Below are 21,365 nucleotides of genomic sequence, written 5' to 3' on the forward strand. Positions count from 1 at the left end.
AGGGCACCCCCCTGCTCCACTGCTGCCCACACGCGCACTTCCGCAGAGCCCCCCTTCTGCTGCTGCCCATACGCGCTCCCTCAGGGCGTCCCCCCGCGCTCTGCCACCACCTGCACTCCCTCAGGGTGCCCCCCGCACTCTGCCACCCCCTGCGCTCCCTCAGGGTGCCCTCCCACGCTCTGCCACCCCCTGCGCTCCCTCAGGGTGCCCTCCCATGCTCTGTCACCTCCTGCGCTCCCTCAGGGTGCCCTCCCATGCTCTGTCACCTCCTGCGCTCCCTCAGGGTGCCCCCCGCACTCTGCCACCCCCTGCGCTCCCTCAGGGTGCCCTCCCATGCTCTGTCACCTCCTGCGCTCCCTCAGGGTGCCCTCCCACGCTCTGCCACCTCCTGCGCTCCCTCAGGGCGCCCCCCGCACTCTGCCACCCCCTGCGCTCCCTCAGGGTGCCCTCCCACGCTCTGCCACCTCCTGCGCTCCCTCAGGGCGCCCCCCCCGCACTCTGCCACCTCCTGCGCTCCCTCAGGGCGCCCTCCCACGCTCTGCCACCCCCTGCGCTCCCTCAGGGTGCCCTCCCACGCTCTGCCACCTCCTGCGCTCCCTCAGGGTGCCCTCCCACACTCTGCCACCCCCTGCGCTCCCTCAGGGTGCCCTCCCACGCTCTGCCACCTCCTGCGCTCCCTCAGGGTGCCCTCCCACGCTCTGCCACCCTCTACTCTCCCTCAGAGCGCCCCCCTGCTCCACTGTTGCCTACGCGCGCACTTCCGCAGAGCCCCCCTTCTGCTGCTGCCCATACGCGCTCCCTCAGGGCACCCCCCCACGCTCTGCCACCTCCTGTGCTCCCTCAGGGTGCCCCACCGCACTCTGCCACCTCCTGCGCTCCCTCAGGGTGCCCTCCACGCTATGCCACCCCCTGCGCTCCCTCAGGGTGCCCTCCCACGCTCTGCCACCCCCTGCACTCCCTCAGGGTGCCCTCCCACACTCTGCCACCCCCTGCGCTCCCTCAGGGTGCCCTCCCACGCTCTGCCACCCCCTGCGCTCCCTCAGGGTGCCCTCCCACGCTCTGCCACCTCCTGCGCTTCCTCAGGGCGCCCCCCCCGCACTCTGCCACCTCCTGCACTCCCTCAGGGTGCCCTCCCGCGCTCTGCCACCCCCTACGCTCCCTCAGGGTGCCCTCCCGCGCTCTGCCACCCCCTACGCTCCCTCAGGGTGCCCTCCCGCGCTCTGCCACCCCCTACGCTCCCTCAGAGCGCCCCCCTGTTCCACTGCTGCCTACGCGCGCACTTCCGTGGAGCCCCCCCTCTGCTGCTGCCCATACGTACTCCCTCAGGGCGTCCCCCCACGCTCTGCCACCTCCTGTGCTCCCTCAGGGCGCCCCCCCGCACTCTGCCACCCCCTGCGCTCCCTCAGAGCGCCCCCCCGCGCTCTGCCACCCCCTGCGCTCCCTCAGAGCGCCCCCCCGCGCTCTGCCACCGCCTGCACTCCCTCAGGGCGCCCCCCTGCTCTGCTGCCACCCACATGCGCACTTCTTCAGAGCGCCCCCCCGCTGCTGCCCACGCGTGCTCCCTCAGAGCGCCCCCCCCCCGTTGCTGCCCACTTGTGCTCCCTCAGAGTGCCCCCCCCACTCTGCCACCACCTGCGCTCCCTTAGGGCACAAGCCAGCTCCACTGCCACCCACAGGCACACCCTTAGGGCGCCCCCTTGCTCTGCTGTTGCCTGCACCTTGGATAGGGCATTGCACAGACAGGAGCTAGTTACAACATGGGCCAGCTTACGGTGAGAGGCGGGCTCTCTGTGCCCAGGCCTACCTGGCCCCTGCCCATGGGCTCTATTGTCCAGCGCCCCCCCTGCCCCGGTACACTGGCTGGCGTGCGCTCCCAGCTCTCAGCACGGCGCTGTACGTTGCACCAACTTGTTTCTTACTTATCTGTTTTGCAGCTGGCTAAGAACATTGGCAATTCTGGCTTTAACGACATTCTGGAAGCCAACCTTCCCAGCCCTTTGCTGAAACCCACAGCCGGCAGTGATATGTAAGTCGTTTCTCAGGAGCCCGGAGCCCGGACAAACATCTCCGGGTAGGGCTTTGGGGTATTAGCTGTGGAGCTCTGGGGTGCTTAGCCTATCTCCCGCACCTGTTTTCACCCTCCCCATTTTCTTGGAACACATGCCTGGGTTCCTCTGGGGTGGGAGAGTCACAGTGCGCCCTGTCCATGGTCCTCTCCTCAGCAACGCTCAGTCATGGGACTGGGGGAGCCAGCCAGCATTTCTCTCTGGAGGATTCCCCAGACTGCTCTGGGCATCTAACAAGGACAGACCCAGCAGAGAGGCAGTTCAAGCAGGCGGGATGTGACTGACTTCAGGGCTGAGATTTCCAAAGCTGCCTGGGGCATAGGTGCCCAGTTCCCTTTAATGTTACTGGTAGATTTCCCTGGGTGTCAATGAGAGCAGTTAGACCAATGCTGAGTGCATTGGAAAACACTCCTCCACATGGGAAGGTGTCATGGGGATGGGCATACCCTCTGGTGCCAACTCTTCAGTAATGCTCTTCACATTGATTACATTTCAGATCAGACTATGGGCCCAGCCCCGCATTGCCCCAGGGCACAGTAGGTCGTGGGCCCCAGGGCATGGTGAGCGGTGGATGCTACTGAGTTGGAATGGCAGCATTTTACAGCCACTGTGCACAGGTGCAGCCCAAAGGGGGATCAGGTCCAGTGTGAGTAAGGGCAGAAATCCAACAAAGGGAGTAGAAACACACAGTAGAAATAACAAGGTGAGATTCATTTTGGAAAAATACAAGACTGTACTTCTAGGGAGAAATAACACCAAATAAGCCCACAGCAGGTGGGAACAGGAACAGCTGCTGGAGAGCTAGCAGGGAGAGCAGTCAACAAATTCCACTTCCAGCGCACTGAGGTGCCCCAAGGGAATCGGGGCTGCCTGGATAAAGATGTCTGTGACAGGAACCCCGGGGTACAACCTGGGACTGTGGGACCGCTATGCCCCCTTAACTGACTAATTTGGGTTGTCTCTCACAGTGTTTTACTGGTGACAAGCAGCAAACCCCTCCAGGGGCTATCACTCAGTACAACAGCACGTGCAGCCCCACAGCCAGCTAGATTGCATGAATGGTCCTAGAGCCACTCACGAATCACACAGACAAAGGCAGCAGCCAGATTCCCTCAGCTCCTAGCTTAGTACCTCAGGAATATACCGTCTTGTGCTGCTCGAGACCCTTTCTTGAGCAATGGAAATTTATTAATTGGTTCACCACTTCATCAGTGGGAAGTGAATATACACCAGCCTTTGTAAACCTGAGCGCATTTACCAAACACTTCAGGCAAACTCACTGGTAAAGATAAACAGTTAAACAAATGTATTGACTACAAAAGATAGATTGTAAGTGATTATAAGTGATAGGCAAAAAGTTAGAGTGGTTACCAAAGGAAAATAAAATATAAACAGTCAGCCTCAACCTTAACTCTTATCAGACTAGATCAAGCAATGTTCTCACCCCCACTGGATCTCACCGTTCTTAATATACAGGTTTGTCCCTTAAACCTGGGCCAGTCTCCTCTGTTGAAATCTTCTGTCTTCTGAGCATCCTTGTTGCTTGCAGCATAGGTGAGGGGAGGAGAAAAGGCCAAGCATGGGGCCACTGTGTTCTGTTTTATACCCTAAGTCCTTGGAGGACACAAGTCCAGACATGTCCGGTGGGCATTGCTGAGTCACCAGGCAAGGTTGAGCAATTCCCCTGGTGTGGCCTTGTGCAAGTGAGTCATTGTATTGTAGCTTCCTGGCTGGACAATGTCTGTTGATGGTTGTTTGACACCCGTCTGGGCATTGGTTATCCCCCGGGTTATTGTCTTTGGGAAGCTAGTATCTGCGCACTTCCCAAACCCACAGCATATTTAAGTGACAGCCATGCAACACAATTCTCATAACTTCATATGCATTAATGATACTCATATTTAGATGGAACAGTGGGTTTCAGCAGATCATAACCTTTCCCATGATACCTTACATGGCCTGCTTTATATGCAATATCACAATCATAGGTAAATGACGAATACGGGGGTTACAGGGTGCTCCCCTGGGGTGTAGAGTGTCATAGTGTCCATCACAGACCAGGGAGACGACTGCACTGGCACCTCTTGAGATCCTCTGGACATTGAAGTCAAGGCTGGTGGTCTCCTTCAAGCTCTAGTCTAGCTCAACCACAAGTTCTGGGCTGGATCTGGGAATCCCTGGATGGGTTCTCTGGCCTGTATTTGCAGGAGGTCAGACTAGATGATGCTAATGGGCCCTCTGGCCTTAACATCTGTGAATCCCTAAACACTGCATCCAGCTCTGGGAATTGCCCTGTCAGAAAGATATAGACAAAAGCCTGAGAGCAATGGAACCAGCCATGAGGTGAGAGGCTCTACTTTATAAGGGAAGAATAGAGAGCTCAATCTGCGGAATGTGGCTAAAGCAAGACTGTCTGGGGGGCACACACAACTAGGCGTGGGATGGTCTAAGTGTGATCTGTGGGGCTAGAACCTGGGGAAATGGGTGGAAACTGAGAGAGAGAAAAGAGAGGCTGCATCTCAGGAAGTGCCCCCTGGTAGTGAGCTATATGAGGTGATGCAAGCGCCTCCTAGGGGACAGGGCAGGAATCCCATGACTTGGATATTTAAAATTAGATGGGACAAAATGCTAGAAAACAAACCCTGGGGAACAATCCTGCCCTGGCCAGGGACAGTCTGGAAGGGCCAGCAGGTGTCTCCATTGCTAGCTTCCACCATTCTGTGACCCGCAGTGCTTGCCACTGGGGAAAGCCCCTGAAACCCACCTGTTCAGAGGGCAGCAGCAGGGGCTGATGTGCTCTTGTGCACCATGCTGGTGTTCTGCTCCCCCCTCAACTCCTGCCCTGCCCATTCCTCACCTCACAGCACCATGCCTTAGTGTAGCATATTGCAATCCATACGGAGAAATCTACAGAGTGCTCCCGAGGTGGGGTGACATTGCTAACCTGACACATCAAAATCATGTGTCAAGCCCAGATATCATGAGATGATAACATTTGATAAGAACATAAGAGCAGCCCTTCTGGGTCAGACCAAAGGTCCATCAAGCCGAGTATCCCGTCTTCCAACAGTGGCCAAAGCCAGGTGCCCCAAAGGGAATGAACGCAATAGGTAATCATCAAGTGATCCATCCCCTGTTGCCCATTCCCAGCTTCTGGCAGACAGAGGCTAGGGACACCATCACTGCCCATCCTGGCTGATAGCCATTGATGGACCCATCCTTCATGAATTTATCTAGTTCTTTTTTTTAACGCTGTTATAGTCTTGGCCTTCACAACATCCGCTGGCAAAGAGTTCCACAGGTTGACTGCATTTTGTAAAGAAATACTCCCTTTTGTTTGTTTTAAACCTGCTGCCTATTAGTTTCATTGGGTGACCCCTAGTTCTTGTGTTATGAGAAGGAGTAAATAACTCTGCCTTATTTACTTTCTCCATACCAATCATGATGATGTCCTTTGCCTTCTGATTTGTGGGCCTTTTGCTTACATGTGGGACATGGCTTCCAGTGGCCAGAAACTGACTTTTGAAGGATAGAAACTGAGATTCTCACATAGTCACCTGACTCCAGCAGCTGTAGTTTAAGACAGCACCAAATATCTCGAGAGTTGACAGTGCTTCTGGAGCACGATCTGGGGAGTGGTGCAGGAGGGTAGGAGGCCGGGCAAGAGGAAAAGAGGGGCAGAGGGAAGAAGGAACCAGCAGCAGGAGAGGAGGGGAAGCACTACCTCTCTGATGGCTGCCTGCCTTGGCAGCCTCGAGCCTATGCCTGCCTTTCCCAAGAGTGGAGCAGGAGCAATCGTGCTCCAGGGCCTGCGCATTCCCGTGTGAATTCTAATTCTCTTCCAATGCTGGCACCACCCCAGGGCCCTTCGGAAAGATTTCATCATCTCCAAGTATGTCGAGAGGAAATACGCCAAGAGGAGGTCTAGGAGCCCAGCTGCCCAGCGCCAGGAGCTACAGGAAGCCATCAGGTGGAAGGACTTATTTACATTGCTCCAGGCCTATGCCGAAAAGGTGGATTTAAGTGAGCCTGTTCTGGAGCCTGTACAGGTGAGGATGGCCCTGCGCTGGGTGCCCCAAGAGACAGTGTAGATGGAAAGGAGCAGCCCAGGCAGGGACAGTGCAGACTGGGGCAGGGGGACCATGTCACTGACTGGAGGGGACGGGCATGGGGCACAGTGCTGAGGCACCAGGCCTGCAATAAGGGGCTGACACACAGGCATGGGGTAAGGGGCCCCACACCTCTGGTCGGGGCCAGGGTCACAAAGGGGTCTGGATTCTCTGTCTCCAGTGCCTGCGACTATACGGCCCCATTTTTTCTTACCTTAGGTCAGAGGTTTCAGCTCTTTCTTCTTTCTCCTGCTGCTTTTCGCACCTGTGTTGGCTTTCCAGAGGCAGTGCCCCCATCTGGCCCTGTCAGGAAGCACAGGCTCTTGGTAGATGTGCAATTTCTTTGCCATCTGTTTTTCTTCCTTTCCTGCCTCCTGCAGCAGCTATGATTGACTGTTCTTCCCCAGGAGGTGGGGAAGTGGGAAGCAGCCATTCAGAGGGGGATTTCCCCCAGGCCATCTAAAATGTCTTAAGGCTGCAGCTTCTATCATCATGAGACTGGCTTCAGCAGGGACCAGAATCCCGTGACTGTGATGAATTTGGGAGAGTTGGCCACACTGGCTGTACTGTTAGTGCATGAAAGCACTGTGCTTTGTTTCAGGTGAGGTTGCACTGCAGATAGCATCCCTTGGCATGCCCGTCTCCTCCTGAGAGTCTGGCTCCAAACCTGAGCAGAAGGGGTGGTGAGAGCAGAGGGCTGCTGGCTTTGAGGTGGTGAGAGCTTTGGAAAGCAGAGGCAGAGCTAGGGTTGGGGTTGATTCTCTGGCGTGTGTGGTTGTGCTCGTGGGGAGCCAGCGGCTCAGGGCTGAGCAGATGGACAGTTCCATTGGATGGCTTCACTTCGCATTTCCGTCATCTTTAGATTTTCTGTAGAGCAACTTTAACTGATCCCCAGTGCAGTGTTTTGACATATCATTTTCCTGGTCTCTGGAGACTTGGCTAGGGTCTCCAACCCGGTGACGGTGCCTTTCAAGGTGGGCAAGCCCTTTGTCAGAGCACCCAGCAGGCTCAGAGCTCGTTCTCAGCACTTTCATCAAGTTCCTGGTATTCACCAAAAAGCTCTTTGAAAAGCTGTTCAGAATCAGCTCAGCAGCATGCCAGGCGTCCTGCCAGGGTGCGTACAAACCAATGATTCACACACAAAAAATCAGACTTTTTCGATTTAAAATTGAATTTTTTTATTTTGTTGTTTCAATTATTATAATTTTTTCTTTTCCAATGAAATCTGAATTTAATACAAAATATGTTCAGGCCTAAACTTATTATAATCTCTTCTTAAAACACTGAAATAAAAATAAATGTGCTGATTCCGTGAGCCGCTGCTTTTCTATATCAAGAAAAAATCAGGGGACAAACATCGAACTTTGGAGGGCAAGATTTATGCACATGGCATGATAGGTCATGCGCTGTGGTGAGGGCCTGATCTTGTGGGGGCCCAGGGTTCTGCTGCTGGGTTTAAGAGACAGGTTCTGGGACCCAGCCTGTGATTCCAGGAGACACCATCATATATCTCACCAGGATGATCCTCTGAACCACCTAGGGGGCCTCATGCTCCTGTTTTACAGCTTCTCCCTCCCTGAGCTCTGATCGGCTCAGGTCTCAGATTATGAATATTTACAACTCCACCCACCGGGGAAACTTACTAAGGGAAAATATTCAAATGAGTGCAGCCTCTTGGGTTGACTTCAACACCTGGGAACTGGAGGGAAAAGCCTGCCATGGCTTCAGCTCCTTTTAAAAAAAAACCCATCTGGGAATATTTTCAAGACATTCCTTTACCTCTGAGTAAAAAGGGAACAGGAGTCAAATGTAAACCGCACGACAAGGAAACGCAAGGCCTGGTTGTCAAAAGGAAACAACATTTAAAAAGTGCCCCTCAGAAGGCAATGCCTTTGAAGATGATGTGGACTTGTCTGACCAATCTGAATCAACTGGTTAGTAAACTTATTTTTGCACCATTCTTACAGACTGCCTGCCATGTTTTACTATGCTAGTAAATGATTACTTATTGTCGTACATTTGTGTTTTGAGTGGATTAATTGCTTATGAATTTCAATATATTTGTGTTCAGAATATAATTGGTATGTTAGTTTGTTGTGGGAGTATTTATCAATTACATTTTTACTGTTACTGCTGGACTTCTGAAGTGATCTTATATGGCTCAGTATAATCAAGCATCCTAGGTGAAGTTTACCTGTTTAAAAGTAAAGTTTTATTAGGCATTGTCATAAATATAAAGGGAAGGGTAAACCCCTTTAAAATCCCTCCTGGCCAGAGGAAAAATCCTCTCACCTGTAAAGGGTTAAGAAGCTAAAGTTAACCTCGCTGGCACCTGACCAAAATGACTAATGAGGAGACAAGATACTTTCAAAAGCTGGGAGGAGGGAGAGAAACAAAGGGTCTGTGTCTGTCTGTATGCTGGTTTTGCCAGTGACAGAACAGGAATGGAGTCTGAGAACTTTTAGTAAGTAATCTAGCTAGGTATGTGTTAGATTATGATTTCTTTAAATGGCTGAGAAAAGAACTGTGCTGAATAGAATGACTATCCCTGTCTGTGCATCTTTTTTGTAACTTAAGGTTTTGCCTAGAGGGATTCTCTATGTTTTGAATCTAATTACCCTGTAAGGTATCTACCATCCTGATTTTACAGAGGTGATTCCTTTACTTCTACTAAAAGTCTTCTTGTAAGGAAACTGAATGCTTTTTCACTGTTCTAAGATCCAAGGGTTTGGGTCTGTGGTCACCTATGCAAATTGGTGAGGATTTTTACCAAACCTTCACCAGGAAGTGGGGTGCAAGGGTTGGGAGGATTTTGGGGGGGAAAGACATGTCCAAACTATGTTTCCCAGTAAACCCAGTTAAAGTTTGGTGGTGGCAGTGGAAATCCAGGGGCAAAGGATAAAATTAATTTGTACCTTGGGGAAGTTTTAACCTAAACTGCTGAAAGTAAGCTTAGGAGGTTTTCATGCAGGTCCCCACATCTGTACCCTAGAGTTCAGAGTGGGGGAGGAACCTTGACAGGCATTTATGAATTTTGACATTTAAATTTTTTTCCAAGCTGTTTGGTATGTTGCTAGAGGTAGAAGTTCAAATAGATTTAGATAATTCTTATGATTTATTAATTATTTTCCCTATGAAAATGGGTTTAGAATAAATTATATCATTTCAACTGAGGCACAAACATCTTCAATAGGAGGAATCTTTCATTTACAATCCCTTTTTTAAAAAAGACAGTGCACTGAGTAAAGATGAGTGAGTGACTTTTTGACCCTTTTGTTTCAGGGCCCAGCTTAGACAGCAGGGGTTATAAATGTCCATCATTTGCAAGGTCTACAACTTTAGAGTCATCTGCTGATACCATCAGCAGGGCAACAATTAATCGTATGTCAGACAGCGTCAAAAAAAAAAAAAGACTTCATCCCACCGTAAAACCATGGCTGCATTTGTCATCAGGACCAGCACATTCCAGCAAAGCTCCATAGACGAAAAGGTTGCTCAGTTCATTTATGCAATAAATTTTTCCTTTTGTCTTGTTCAGAACAAACATTGCATTGACATGATTCAATCATTACAACCAGGCTGTGCTCCACCTGGCAGAGCAGACATTGCAGGAAGAGTGCTGGATACAGTGTATAGGAAGGAAATCTAACTGTGTGCAAAAAACATTGATGGGAAATTCGTTAATCTGAGTCTTGATGAGCAGTGTACAAAATGATCCAGTAATATGTGCTTGTGTGGCAACATACAATAAGGTTGTCTCTCACAGAAACAATTGATACATCAGGAAATGCGTATACAGCAGAATACTTAAGAAGTAGCAATACAAGGTGTAACAAACTGAAGAAAAAGTCAAGTGTGTAGCTTTCTCACAGACAGTGCTGCAAATATAGCTGTGCCCATGGTCACTGGAGGGACTATACTGAGAATACTCAACCAGAGCAAACTGCAAAGAATAAGGTAGATGATCCCCCCCCCAAACTGGTTGTTTATTCTTATAATTAGATTCACCAAGTCAGTAACAAAACAGCTTCTGTAATACCTTACTGGTTACTAAGAAGCCAAAATAAAGTTCCCTTTAAACAATCCAGCCTTTGGCTCTCACCCAGACAGCCAAGTCTATATAGTGAGGGTTATTTAAGTCGTTATTCACCATATATAAAGTTCTACCAATCACAAGAGATTGGACACATTACCCATCAGGTCAATGAATATTTCAGATCTCACTCAAATACATATTTACAGCCAGTTTTTATTAGCTAATCTAAGATTTATTACTAAAAAGAAAATAGAGTTACTTTAAAAGATAATTATACATACAGATATGAATAAAGTTCTTAGGACAGTTTCACAGCAGAGATGGTGAGGCTGCTGATTTGTAGAAATTAGGGGTGTCAAGTAATTTAAAAAATTCATTGCGATTAATCACACAATTAAAAAGATTAATTGTGCGATTAATCACACTGTTAAACAATACTAGAATACCATTTATTTAAATATTTTTGGATGTTTTCTACATTTTCAAATATATTAATGTCAGTTACAACACAGAATACAAAGTGTACAATGCTCACTTTATACTTATTTTATATTACAAATATTTGTGCTGTAAAAAACAAAAGAAATAGTATTTTTCAATTCATCTCATACAAGTACTGTAATGCAATCTCTTTATCATGAAAGTTGAACTTACAAATGTAGAATTATGTACAAAAATAACTGTATTCAAAAATAAAACAATATAAAACTTTAGAGCCTACAAGTCCATGCAGTCCTACTTCTTGTTCAGCCAGTCACTCAGACAAACAAGTTTGTTTACATTTGCAGGTGATAATACTGCTCGCTTCTTGTTTACAGTGTCACCTGAAAGTGAGAACAGACGTTCGCATGGCACTATTGTAGCCGGCATTGGAAGATATTTACAAGCCAGATAAGCTAAAGTTTCATATGCCCCTTCATCTTCAACCACCATTCCAGAGGACATGCGTCCATGCTGATGACAGGTTCTGCTCGATAATGATCCAAAGCAGTGCAGACCAATGCATATTCATTTTCATCATCTGAGTCAGATGCCACCAGCAAAAGGCTGATTTTCTTTTTTGATGGTTCAGATTCTGTAGTTTCCACATCGGAGTTTTGCTCTTTTAAGACTTCTGAAAGCATGCTCCACACCTTGTCCCTCTCAGATTTTGGAAGGCACTTCAGATTCTTAAACCTTGGGTCGAGTGCTGTAGCTATCTTTAGAAATCTCACATTGGTACCTTCTTTGCGTTTTGTCAAATCTGCAGTGAAAGTGTTCTTAAAATGAACAACATGTGCTGGCTCATCATCCGAGACGGCTATAATATGAAATACATGACAGAATGTGGGTAAAACAGGGCAGGAAACATAGTATTCTCCCTCAAGTTCAATCAAAATTTAATTATCGCGTTATTTTTTTAATGAGCATCATCAGCATGGAAGCATGTCCTCTGAATGGTAGCCAAAGCATGAAGGGGCATATGAATATTTAGCATATCTGGCACGTAAATACCTTGCAACACTGGCTACAAAAGTGCCATGCGAACACCTGTTCTCACGTTCAGGTGACATTGTAAACAAGAAGCGAGCAGCATTATCGCCTGCAAATGTAAACAAACTTGTTTGTCTTAGCGATTGGCTGAATAAGAAGTAGGACTGAGTGGACTTGTAGGGTCTCAAGTTTTACATTGTTTTGTTTTTGAGTGCTGTTATATAAAATAAATTTCACTTTCACAATAAAGAGATTGCATTATGGTACTTGTATGAGGTAAATTGAAAAATACTGTTTCTTTTGTTTATCATTTTTACAGTGCAAATATTTTAAATAAAAATAATAAAATAAAGTGAGCACTGTACACTTTGTATCCTGTGTTGTAATTGAAATCAATATACTTGAAATGGAGAAAAATATCCAAAAAAAGTTAATAAATTTCAATTGATATTCTATTGTTTAACAGTGAGATTAAAACTGCAATTAATCACAATTAATTTTTTTAATTATGATTAGTTTTTTTGAGTTAATTGTGTGAGTTAACTGCGATTAATCAATAGTCCTTGTAGAAATTCTTCTGAAATTACTTTAAAAAGATATAGTACAATAGGCAGTCCATGTGCAGAATTTGTTCAAATCTTCCATAAGAATGGCCGGGCTAATCCAGAATAGACATGGAGACCTCAGTCTTGCAACTTCAACTTCCCCGACCAAGTTTAAGCAGATCTGAGATAGTAAGGATCAGGCCCAAAAATTCTTTTAGAGCTGAAGTGCAGCTGATAAGCCTCTTGGCAGCAAGTGGCCACAGCAGCCATTCCTTAGGTGAAGAACAGGTAATGTACATTGTTGCTTTGAAGTAATACTCTATTTCCTAGGCATATACCAATAACTAGTTGAATTGATTAGCATAAGGCAATTAACCATTCAAACGGTTTATAGGTAGTTTACTACAGACTTCAAAGAGAAATAAAGACAATTATATTATTAAACCACAAGTTTCATCTAAATTTTAATATCCCCTTTTGATCACTAAATCAATATAATATAGTAATGAAACATTACAGACAGGAACCAATGTTTAGCATCTACAAGCTAATTAGATCACAGTGTTGAACTTCTAATAAGGCATAGGTAAACACAGACAAATACAATTAGTATCTACTTCTAATTCTCTAACAATACAGGCCTACATTTCAAGACCTCTAGTCTATAGTCAGTATAGAGGACCTCTAGTCCTCTATACTGTGGAAAGGGATCTGGGGGTCATAGTGGACCGCAAGCTAAATATGAGTCAACAGTATAACGCCGTTGCAAAAAAAGCAAACATCCTTCTGGGATGTATTAGGAGGAGTGTTGTAAGCAAGACACGAGAAGTAATTCTTCTGCTCTACTCCATGCTGATTAGGCCTCAACTGGAGTATCATGTCCAGTTCTGGGTGCCATATTTCAGGAAAGAAGTGGACAAACTGGAGAGAGTCCAGAGAAGAGCAGCAAAAATGATTAAAGATCTAGAAAACATGAGCTATTAGGGAAGATTGAAAAAATTTGGTTTGTTTAGTCTGGAAAAGAGAAGACTGAGAGGGGACATGATCACAGTTTTCAAGTATTTAAAAGGTTGTTACAAGGAGAAGGAAGAAAAATTGTTCTTAACTTCTGAGGCCAGGACAAGAAGCAATGGACTTAAACTGCAGCAAGGGAAGTTTAGGTTGGACATTAGGAAAAAGTTCCTGTCAAGGTAGTTAAACACTGGAATAAATTGCCTAAGGAGGTTGTAGAATCTCCCTTATTGGAGATTTTTAGGAGCAGGTTAGACAAACTCCTGTCAGGAATGGTCTAGATAATACTTAGTCCTGCCACGAGTGCAGGGGCCTGGACTAGATGACCTCTTGAGGTCCCTTCCAGTTCTATGGTTCTGTGATTATATTTAACATAGCTTTGCTAACTATCTATGAGGAATGGCCCTATTTACCATTTCAGTATTCTTCTAATATGTCCTTAAAGGTTTCTTTTACTTCAGCCAGCCAGCTGGTTGCTTAACCCTCACTGGCTCAAGCATCACAATAGCTAAAATGAGAAGAAATCTAAAAGAAAATAATGAATCATAGAATCATAGAAAATTAGGGTTGGAAGAGATCTCAGGAGGTCATCTCAAAACAGGATCAACCCCAACTAAATCATCCCAGCCAGGGCTTTGTCAAGCCGGGCCTTAAAAACCTCTAAGGACAGAGATTCCACCAGCTCCCTAGGTAACCCATTCCAGTGCTTCACCACGCTCCTAGTGGAATAGTTTTTCCTAATATCCAACCTAGACCTCCCCCACTGCAACTTGAGACCATTGCTCCTTGTTCTGTCATCAGCCACTACTGAGAACAGCCTAGCTCCATCCTCTTTGTTACCCCCTTCAGGCAATTGAAGGCTGATATCAAATCCCCAGTCACTCTTCTCTTCTGCAGACTAAACAAACTCAGTTCCCTCAGCCTCTCCTTGTAAGTCATGTGCCCCAGCTCCCTAATCATTTTCGTTGTCCTCTGCTGGACTCTCTCCAATTTGTCCACATCCTTTCTGTAGTGGGGGGGCCCCAAACTGGATGAAATACTCCAGATGTGGCCTCACCAGTGCCGAATAGAGGGGAATAATCCTTTCCCTCAACCTGCTGGCAATGTTCCTACTAATGCAGCCCAATATGCCGTTAGCCTTCTTGGCAACAAGGGCACACTGCTGACTCACATCCAGCTTCTCATACACTGTAATCCCCAAGTCCTTTTCTGCAGAACTGCCACTTAGCCAGTCAGCCCCCAGCCTGTAGCAGTGCATGGGATTCTTCTATCCTAAGTGCAGGACTCTGCACTTGTCCTTGATCAACCTCATCAGATTTCTTTTGGCCAAATCCTTCAATTTGTCTAGATCACTCTGGACCCTATCACTACTCTCCAGCATATCTACCTCTCCCCTGAGCTTAGTGTCATCCGCGAACTTGTTAAGGGTGCAATCCATCCAATCATCCAGATCATTAATGAAGATGTTGAACAAAACCAGCCCCAGGACCGACCCCAGGGGCACTCCGCTTGATACCAGCTGCCAACTAGACATAAAGCTGTTGATCACTACCCCTTGAGCCTGCTGATCTAGCCAGCTTTCTATCCACCTTATAGTCCATTCATCCAATCCATGCTTCTTTAACTTGCTGGCAAGAATACTGGGGGAGATTGTATCAAAAGCTTTGCTAAAGTCAAGGTATATCATGTCCACTGCTTTCCCCATATCCACAGAGCCAGTTATCTCATCATAGAAGGCAATCAGGTTGGTCAGGCATGATTTGCCCTTTATAAATCCATGTTGACTGTTCCTGATCACCTTCCTCTCCTCCAAGTGTTTCAAAAAGGAATTTGAAACTTACAACATATGGGTGCAGTGCTCATTTGATGCATCTTATAGCCACAGAGTTAAGTATAACTGCAGGAAAAAGGAAAATGTTGTTGAAATTTCAAAATACTTCCTTAGCAACCACTTTGCTTCAGCTTCACTAAAGAAAGCAGGATTTAAGAGCGGCCATACTGGATCAGGCCAAAGGTCCGTCTAGCCCATTATCTTGTCTTCTGACAGTAACCAGTGCCAGGTGGTTCAGAGGGAATGAACAGAACAGGTCATCATCAAGTGATCCATCCCCTGTCACCCATTCCCAGCTTCTGGCAAACAGAGGCTAGGGACACCCTCCCTGCCCTTCCTGGCTAATAGCCATTGATGTACCTATCCTCCATGAATTTATCTAGTTCTTTTTTGAATCCTGTTATAGTCTTAGCCTTCACAACATCCTCTCACAAAGAGTTTGTCAGGTTGACTGTGCGTTGTGTGAAAAATACTTCCCTTTCTTCGTTTTGTTTTGTTCGTTTTAAACCTGCTGCCTATTCATTTCATTCCGTGACCCCAGTTCTTTTGTTATGAGAAGGAGTAAATAATAGTTCCTTATTTACTTTCTCCACACCAGTCATGATTTTATAGACCTCTATCATATCCCCCTTAGTCATCTCTTTAACAAGATGAAAAGTCCCAATCTTATTAATGTCTCCTCACATGGAAGCTGTTCCATACCCCTAATCATTTTTGTTGCCCTTTTTTTGAACCTTTTCCAATTCCAGTATATCTTTTTTGAGATAAGGTGACCACATCTGTATGCAGTATTCAAGATGTGGGTGTACCATGGATTTATATAGAGGCAATATGATATTTTCTGTCTTATTATCTGTCCCTTTCTTAATGATTCTCAACATTCTGTTCACTTTTTTGACTGCCGCTGCACATTGAGTGGATGTTTTCAGAGAACTATCCACAATGACTCCAAGATCTCTTTCTTGAGTGGCTAATTTAGACCCCATCATTTTGTATGAATAGTTAGGATTATGTTTTCCAAAGTGTATTACTTTGCATTTATCAGCATTGAATTTCATCTGCCCTTTTGTTGCCCAGTCACCCAGTTTTGTGAGATCCCTTTGTAGCTCTTCGCAATCAGCTTTGGACTTAACTATTTTGAGTAGTTTTGTATCATCTGCAAATTTTGCCACCTGTTTACCCCTTTTTCCAGATCATGTATGAATATGTTGAACGGCACTGGTCCCAGTACAGACCCCTGGGGGACACCAAACTGATTCTCCCCAAAAATATACAGTGGAATTTAGTGGTTGACTACTTTGAGCTTGTAATGGATGGTGCTCACTGGTGGAGTCATCTAATGGTTAGGGCACTATGTCTCTACTCACTTCACCTCCAATGTTTCACCTGGGCACTGTTGCTCCATAGCAGTTTGTCTTTTGCTGGTTGTTGACTTGATCCTCTGGTCAGGTCACCAGTTAGCTTTATCCCTCTCCAGGGTAACAGAATTCCAAGAAAGATACTGGGTCCTACGCAGGGCTGGATTATCCAATAGGCAGACTAAGCACGTGCTTAGGGCACCAGCAAAGCAGGGGGCACCAGAAAAAATTGGAAGAACAAATTAAAGGGGAGCGTGAATACTGGCAACATGTCTTGCAGCGTGTTGTAGCTGCTGTTCAAACATTAGCTGAACATGGTCTGCCTTTCCGGGGATCAAATGACACATTTGGATCATTGCAGAATGGAAATTTCTTGGGATTGTTGGAGTTTGTGGCTCAGTTTGACCCATTTTTAGCAGGCCATATCTCAAAATATGGAAATGCAGGCAAAGGTAACCCATCATACTTATCCAACACAATATGTGATGAACTCATTGGTCTAATGAGTGACAAAGTTCGTTCAGCTATTGTGGATGAAATAAGTACTGCTGGGTACTTCAGTTTATCTGTCAACTCTACACCTGAACTTTCACACATTGATCAACTGAGTATTGTACTAAGATATGTGTCTCCCACAGATGGAAAACCAGTTGAACGATTTATAACATTCCTCAATTTGAAAAGCCACACTAGTGAAGAAATGGCAAATCAAGTACTGCATTATCTGTGCCAAGTTTGCAAAATAGATTTCTCAAAGTGCAGAGGTCAATCTTATGACAACACTGCCAACATGTAGGGATAAAGAGAGACAGGTTAAAAGTCAAGTAGAGTTGCACCTTGCAAAAGGAATTAAATCCAATAGTAAAAGGTTCTATAGCCATATAAATAAGAAGAAAACAAAGAAAGAAAAAGTGGGACCGCTAAACACTGAGGATGGAGTGGAGGTTAAGGATAATTTAGGCATGGCCCAATACCTAAACAAATACTTTGCCTCAGTCTTTAATAAGGCTAATGAGGATCTTAGGGATAATGGTAGCATGACAAATGGGAATGAGGATATGGAGGTAGATATTACCATATCTGAGGTAGAAGCGAAACTCGAACTTAATGGGACTAAATTGGGGGGCCCAGATAATCTTCATCCAAGAATATTAAAGGAATTGGCACATGAAATTTCAAGCCCATTAGCAAGAATTGTTAATGAATCTGTAAACTCAGGGGTTGTACATGATTGGAGAATTGCTAACATAGTTCCTATTTTTAAGAAAGGAAAAAAAAATACGATCTGGGTAACTACAGGCCTGTTAGTTTGACATCTGTAGTATACAAGGTCTTGGAAAAAATTTTGAAGGAGAAAGTAGTTAAGGACATTGAGGTCAATGGTAAATGGGACAAAATACAACATGGTTTTACAAAAGGTAGATCATGCCAAACCAACCTGATCTCCTTCTTTGAGAAAGTAACAGATTTTTTAGACAAAGGAAACGCAGTGGATCTAATTTACCTAGATTTCAGTAAGGCATTTGATAGGGTGCCACATGGGGAATTATTAGTTAAATTGGAAAAGATGGGGATCAATATGAAAATTGAAAGGTGGATAAGGAATTGGTTAAAAGGGAGACTACAGCAGGTCATACTGAAAGGTGAACTGTCAGGCTGGAGGGAGATTACCAGTGGAGTTCCTCAGGGATCGGTTTTGGGACCAATCTTATTTAATCTTTTTATTACCGACCTCAGCACAAAAAGTGGGAGTGCGCTAATAAAGTTTGCGGATGATACAAAGCTGGGAGGTATTGCCAATTTAGAGAGAGACTGGGATATCATACAGGAAGATCTGGATGGCCTTGTAAACTGGAGTAATAGTAATAGGATGAAATTTAATAGTGAGAAGTGTAAGGTGGGATTAATAATAAGAATTATAGTTATAAACTGGGGACGCATCAATTTGAAGTAACGGAGGAGGAGAAGGACCTTGGAGTATTGGTTGATCGCAGGATGACTATGAGCCAATGTGATATGGCAGTGAAAAAAGCTAATGTGGTCTTGGGATGCATTAGGCGAGGTATTTCCAGTAGAGATAAGGAGATGTTAGTACCGTTATACAAGGCACTGGTGAGACCTCACCTGGAATACTGTGTGCAGTACTGGTCTCTCATGTTTAAGAAGGATGAATTCAAACTGGGACAGGTTCAGAGAAGGGCTATTAGGATGATCTGAGGAATGGAAAACCTGTCTTATGAAAGGAGACTCAAGGAGCTTGGCTTGTTTAGCCTAACCAAAAGAAGGTTGAGGGGAGATATGACTGCTCTCTATAAATATATAAGAGGGATAAATACCGGAGAGGGAGAGGAATTATTTAAGCTCAGTACCAATGTGGACACAAGAACAAATGGATATAAACTGGTCATCGGAAAGTTTAGACTTGAAATTGTATGAAGGTTTCTAACCATCAGAGGAGTGAAGTTCTGGAATAGCCTTCCAAGGGAAGCAGTGGGGGCAAAAGACCTATCTGGCTTTAAGATTAAACTCGATAAGTTTATGGAGGAGATGGTATGATGGGATAACATGATTTTGGCAATTAATTGATCTTTAAATATTCATGGTAAATAGGCCCAATGGCCTGTGATGGGATGTTAGATGGGGTGGGATCTGAGTTCCTACAGAGAATTCTTTCCTGGGTATCTGGCTGGTGAATCTTGCCCATATGCTCAGGGTTCATCTGATCGCCATATTTGGGGTTGGGAAGGAATTTTCCTCCAGGGCAGATTGGAAGAGTCCCTGGAGCTTTTTCGCCTTCCTCTGTAGCATGGGGCACGGGTCACTTGGTGGAGGATTCTCTGCTCCTTGAAGTCTTTAAACCATGATTTGAGGACTTCAATAGCTCAGACATAGGTGACAGGTTTATTCCTGGAATGGGTGGGTGAGATTCTGTGGCCTGCATTGTGCAGAAGGTCAGATTAGATGATCATAATGGTCCCTTCTGACCTTAATATCTATGAATCTATGAATCTATCAATGCAGAAGAAGCTTTTAGAACAGAACAAATATGTCATATTCATACCACGTGCTGCACACTCTCTCAATCTTGTTGGCCGCAGTGCTGTTGATTGTTGGCAGTAAGTTTTTTCTCAACAGTACAGTTATTTTATACATTTTTCTCTGCCTCAACACACCAATGGGCAGTTCTGAAAACACATTTGGGCAATGATCGTGTGTTGAAATCTCTTTCTAATACTCGCTGGGAGGCATATGCAGTGGCAACAAGTGCAATTCTGGAGTCCTACTCAAAGATTGTGGATGCATTAGAAAGTATAGCTGAAGACCAATCACAAAAGGGAGAAACTATACGAGAGGCAGAAAACATTGCAAACAAGATGCAAGAACTAGAGTTTGTGTTCATGTTGACCATGTGGAATGAAATTTTACAATACTTTTACCACACAAGTCAAGCTCTCCAAGAAAAAGAATTGGATTTGAAAACTTGTGCAGACCTCTGTCAATCATTAGCAGACCACTTACACACTTTGAGGAATTATTTCTAAAGATCTGAAGACATATCAAAAGATATCTTGCCTGATACTAACTACAAAGAAGCCCAGTCCTGCAAGTGAATCAGGAAAAAACATGAAAATGATAGCAGTGCAACAGAAACAGCATTGAATCCTAGAGACAAATTTTGCGTATCTACTTACTACACTATAATTGATACACTTGAAGCTCGTATGAAGAGGAGAGGTGAAGTGTACAAAGAAGTATAAAGTAGATTTTCTTATCTAAACGATATGGACTTATCTGATGAACAGTATTCACAAGGTTCCCAAAAGCTAGTTGACTTGAACATGAATCTCTGTGGAGAAGTATGGCAGTTCTACTGTTATATGCTCGCAAAGCGTAATGAAACAGGAAAAATGAAATTCTGTCACATTGATCGTCATGACACAATATTGAAAGAGGGAATACAATGTGTATTTCCAAATGTAGAGATCGCACAACATATTTTTCTAACATTGATGATTACTAACTGCTCCGCAGAACGCTCTTTTTCTCAGCTGAAAAGAATAAAAAACCCTCAGAGAACAATGTGTCAGGACAGACTTGATTCACTTTCCCTATTGTGTATGGAAGCAGACGTGCTTCGTCGAGTCAGCTTCGATTAACTTATCTAGAATTTTGCAATGAGAAAATCTAGCTATTTTAAAATCTAGCAGCTATTTTAATTTCAGCATACATGTAAGTTTTGTGTCATTTCAAAAAATAGAATTTTATTTTACGGTATAGTATTGTTTTTATTTTGAATTACATATGGGGGGGCATCATAATCTTTTCAGTGCTTAAGGCCTCTAAAGGTCTTAATCCGGCCCTGGTCCCACACCCTCATGACTGGGGTAGGACTTCATCCATTTATGGACTCCTCCAGGTGTCCAGTCCCAACCACTAAGTTTTCAAAGTCTTTACCCTCCCCTGGCTTCCTCAAGGGGCAGTCTGGAAGTGAGGGGCCTTGTGCTCTCTGTTAGAAGGGTGGTTGGTAGGAGAGCCCCGGCCTTCCCACTCCACTGGGCTCTGGCCCAGGACCCTGTAAGAGGCAACAATGTCCAGCACCTGGGAGTGCCTTGAGGCTGCGTCCCTGGGTCACTTCCTACTACCCTTGCCCCTGCCCAAGTCTCACAGTGTGACACAAAGCAGTAAAGAAAAGGAGAGTGACTGACCACCAGGCTCTGTCTACCAGGGACAGGGTTCTGCAGCACCCTTCTCCAGGCACTCTCTCCTTGCCCTATCAGGCCTCTTCTGAGCTGTCTGGCTCCCTTTCAAGCTCCACCTTCAGCTGGCACATGCTCTGTAGGTGCAGCGGGGTGGGGTCACCTGGGCCCAGAGCTGCTCTCTAACCATCTCAGTCCCAGTGTGGGATTTATACATCCCATCACAGAGCTATTTATTA

The 21,365-nt window shown here is 45.5% G+C and overlaps 1 protein-coding gene across 1 annotated transcript in view; it reads left to right on the plus strand.

The window, feature by feature from the left end:
• The window catches only part of LOC140897406 (arf-GAP with SH3 domain, ANK repeat and PH domain-containing protein 1-like), a 119,044-nt gene that overhangs the window by 64,302 nt on the left and 33,377 nt on the right, over positions 1–21,365 (plus strand). Inside the window, exons 16-17 of the mRNA XM_073310052.1 lie at positions 1,935–2,026; positions 5,929–6,115. Coding sequence (XP_073166153.1) covers positions 1,935–2,026; positions 5,929–6,115 — 279 coding nt within the window. The remainder of the gene's footprint in view (positions 1–1,934; positions 2,027–5,928; positions 6,116–21,365) is intronic.

Source organism: Lepidochelys kempii, chromosome 13 (genome assembly GCF_965140265.1).
Source record: "Lepidochelys kempii isolate rLepKem1 chromosome 13, rLepKem1.hap2, whole genome shotgun sequence".
Lineage (NCBI taxonomy): Eukaryota > Metazoa > Chordata > Testudines > Cheloniidae > Lepidochelys > Lepidochelys kempii.